A 4,307-nucleotide genomic window follows, 5' to 3' on the forward strand; every position below is an offset into this window, starting at 1 on the left:
TTTTAAAAAAGTTTTTAAATATTTTTAATATTACTTTATAATATTATTATTATATCAATAAAGATATATTATATCATTAAATACAAATTTTAAAAATGAGTAAAATTAATGTTAATATAAAAAAAAAATGAATCTTGAAATTGTATATATAAGTCTAAGTATTGAATATTATATTGTTTTAGTCTTCGTAATATTCTATTATATTATTTCATTGTGCATATTTGTATTATTTCCTATACCGTCTTCTTTTTTCCAATTATGTATTTTATATATTTTATACAATTTCAATTGTATATATTCTATATAGTTATAATATGTTATAATAATATTCTGTATATGTAATTACTAATGTTAATATATAATCGTTAATATAATTACATTGTAAAATATTTACATCTAACTGATAAAATATAATAAAACATACAATATATTTTTTAAAAGATATTCAGTATTAAATATATATCAGTTTATATAATATATATAAAATTTTTAACATTATACATATATGCAATATAATGTATATTACAAAATAATATAATTATAAAATTAATACATGTACGTATTGTTGATTAAATGAAAAAAATACATAAAGATAATAAAGAAATATATAATATATAATAATAGTTTAAATTTGTTTTCTGAAATTTTATTTTTTAATTAATAATATATAATTAGTTATAATAATACATACATTATATATTAATACATGTATAATTTTCCTATTTATATAACTATAATTTTATGTAGTTATCTAGTATGTAGTATAGATTTATTTTTATTATTAAGAACATATCGAAATGACATATGCCGAAATTTTGATATTTTTATAAATTTATAGTTTAATGTGCAATTTGAAAAAAAATTTTTTCTACGTCGTTTAGTTCTTAAGATGTTAAAAAAAATATGTATGAAATATTTTTTTGAAAACTATCTTTCCTATAAATTTCATTAAAATTAAGTATACCAATGATATATTTTTTTATAAGAGCGACATCTATGAAATTGCACGTTAAGTCAAATCTATCATTATTAGTTAAATTGCTTACATACTCTGATGATAAGATTCTTTTTCATTAATCAATTGTACAAAAATAAAATTTTTCTTTTCAATCTTTTTATTTAATTGATTTATATAATTAAATTTTTAATTACTTTTATTATAAAGATTACATATTTATTTAAATCAAATAAATTAAGAATTTATTATTTAATTGTTTCATTATATAATTAATATTCTAAACATGTATTATGATATTATGATATTTTATATATATATATAATATTATATATTTTGCTGTTTCATTTTGCAGATATTATTTTACTACATTTGTACTGCAGTAGTCCATTGAGAAAACTGCGTCATACATTGAGTTTTTACCTCGTGCAAAACAGTAAGCTTTTGTTTGTATCATATATCTTATATAAAAAAATATTTCGTATTATGTGTGATTCATTATCATCATTCATCGTAAATAGTTATCATTAAGTGTCTTTATATATAATTTTAAAATAATAATACAAAAGTGATACACGTTAACCTATCAAATACATTTAATATCAAATATATATAACGTAATAATTTGTTGTCATTTATCATTTTATCTTATTTGATTAAACAAATTAGCGATCTTTTTTTGATTAAACAAATTAATTAATAAAGTTTAAATATTTTATATCTATATTAAGAAAGATAATTTAAGTTTCATTAATTCGAAATAAATAATAATTATTTTTGAAATAAAGGAAAAAAAATATTTAATTATTTTTAAAAAAAGAATGTCTATTGTAAATAAAAATGTGTTATAATTAATTATGATTTAATATACGGAAATTATAATCACTAAATAAATTAACAATTGAAATTGGTGAATTATCAATTATTAGAACTTAATTAATAATAAACATTATGCATATATATGTATAATATATTGTTTTATAAATAATATAATTATAATAATAAATAATATAAATATAAATAATATAATTATATATCATTCATTGACAGATTAAAAGTATATAAATAAAATAAAAATGAAAGAAATATTATATGCATTCTGTTATTAAAAATATTATCCTTCTGAATTGTATTATTGCTCAAAAATTATTTTAATTTTTTGTGTAATAAATCGTATTTAAAAATAATAAATAATATGATAAATAATTTAAAGATCCAAATGATTATCATTATTTTAAATATCATTGAATAATAATTGAATAAATTATTATTTATATATAAAAAATTCCTTATTTCAATTAAATAAACAATAGTTAGATACTATAAAATATTTCAACAATGTGAAAAATACTTATTGTTCTCAAAATAAAGAAACCATTCACTTTATTTATTTTATTTAGTTTAATGCAAACTTCTTAATAATAGACAATATAAAATATTTTTCGGAAAAATAAAAATATTCATATATATTTTTTTATGTCTAAAAAATTCGATTTGATTAGTTCAAAAATTGTATAACAATAAATTTCTATATATAAAAAATCTTTCATTTCAAATTAAATTATATTTTAATTAACACTATTTCATTTATCTTTTTTATTCTCATTTCTGGTTAAAAATTAATTTCAACACAAAAACATTGTAAAAAAATACATTATTTAATATATTCTAGTTTTCATGATAATATTATATTTAAAATACTTTAAAATTATTATAGAAATTGAAGTAATAATAATAATATTTTGCAGAAAATTTAATTATATCCATCATTTTTTCATTAAATTAACTATAAAACAAGAATGGCAAGTTTAGAAATTATTTTTGGAATCATTTCATTATTTCTGGCAATTTATTATTATTTTACTTCAACGTTCGATTTTTGGAAAATTCGTGGAGTACCTGGACCAAAGCCGATACCAATATTTGGTAATATAAAAAATGTAATGCTTTTGAGGACGTCTATGTGTCATTATTTAAAGAAACTTTGTGAGGAATACAAACATGAACCTATGATCGGAATATTCACTAGAAAAACACCTATACTCATTATTCAAGATCCAGATCTTATAAAGGATGTTTTAATAAGGGATTTTTCTAAGTTTGCCAACCGAGGAATTCCTATTCATGAAAAGGTAAATTATTAAATTATTATTATATATTATATATTATAATATATTATTATTATATCAATATTCAAAATTATTTCAAATATATATATAAAATGCAAGTAGATGCACATATTAAATTATAAATAAATTATAATATTTTAAAAAAATTAAATTTTAAGCTTAAATCATGTTCAAATATATTATTGAATTGTAACAATAAAATTATATTTCTTTAATTATTTATTGATTTTTAAAATAATTATAGGCAGAACCATTATCTTCACATCTCTTCAATTTGGAGGTAGAAAGATGGCGTCCATTAAGAACAAGACTTTCGCCAGTATTTACATCTGGCAAATTGAAAGAAATGTTTCCCTTAATATTAGACTGTTCAAAACATTTGGAACAATATCTAGATAAATTGGTATTAAGAGAAGAGTTTATAGAATGTCGTGAATTAACAGCTAAATATACAACAGATGTAATAGGTAGTTGCGCTTTTGGTATCGAAATGAACGCACTGTCTGATGAAGAAAGCGAATTTCGTCGAATAGGTAGAAAAGTATTTGCCAATTCATTTGGGCAAATCTTAAGATTTCGATTTAGACAAATTTTCCCACGAATTTATAATTTATTTGGTTTCATATTGCCACCAATGGAAGTTACAACGTTTCTCACGAATATTATCGTAAATACAATGAAATACAGACAGGAAAACAACATTGTGAGACCTGATTTTGTTAATATGCTTATAGAACTTAAAAAACATCCAGACAAATTAGAAAATATTAGTAAGTATCTTATATTTTTTATCGATTAAAAATGTATAATGATATCAAGATTAAATAATTAAACAATATAAAAACAAAAGATTTATTAAAAATATCTTTTTACACAATTATTAGTTAATATCAATTTTTGTAAAAATACAATCATTTCTCATATTTCTTTATTTATTATTTTTTTTTAATTATAATTTACAGAATTAACGGATACTTTATTAACGGCACAAGCATTCGTTTTCTTCATTGCTGGATTTGAAACTTCTTCGTCAGCTATAAGCAACGCACTTTATGAATTAGCTTTAAATCCTGAAGTTCAAGATAAGTTACGGCAAGAGATCAAAGAATATTTCAATAAACATAATGAATTGAAATATGAATATATAAAAAATATGACATATCTGGATTTAGTATTTCGTGGTGCGTATAATAGCTATTATATATATATATATATATATATAT

The 4,307-nt window shown here is 18.5% G+C and overlaps 1 protein-coding gene across 2 annotated transcripts in view; it reads left to right on the plus strand.

The window, feature by feature from the left end:
• Nucleotides 1-1,342: 1,342 nt before the first annotated feature.
• The window catches only part of LOC102671064 (cytochrome P450 6A1-like), a 4,600-nt gene continuing 1,635 nt past the window's right edge, over nt 1,343-4,307 (plus strand). Inside the window, exons 1-4 of one of the 2 annotated variants that reach the window (XM_006614215.1) lie at nt 1,343-1,391; nt 2,704-3,087; nt 3,329-3,854; nt 4,047-4,265. In XM_006614215.1, the coding sequence (XP_006614278.1) occupies nt 2,755-3,087; nt 3,329-3,854; nt 4,047-4,265 (1,078 nt within the window). In that variant the 5' untranslated portion in view covers nt 1,343-1,391; nt 2,704-2,754. The remainder of the gene's footprint in view (nt 1,392-2,703; nt 3,088-3,328; nt 3,855-4,046; nt 4,266-4,307) is intronic. The other variant, XM_006614216.1, reaches the window with a different exon arrangement.

Source organism: Apis dorsata, unplaced genomic scaffold, assembly GCF_000469605.1.
Source record: "Apis dorsata unplaced genomic scaffold, Apis dorsata 1.3 scaffold_172, whole genome shotgun sequence".
Classification (NCBI taxonomy): domain Eukaryota; kingdom Metazoa; phylum Arthropoda; class Insecta; order Hymenoptera; family Apidae; genus Apis; species Apis dorsata.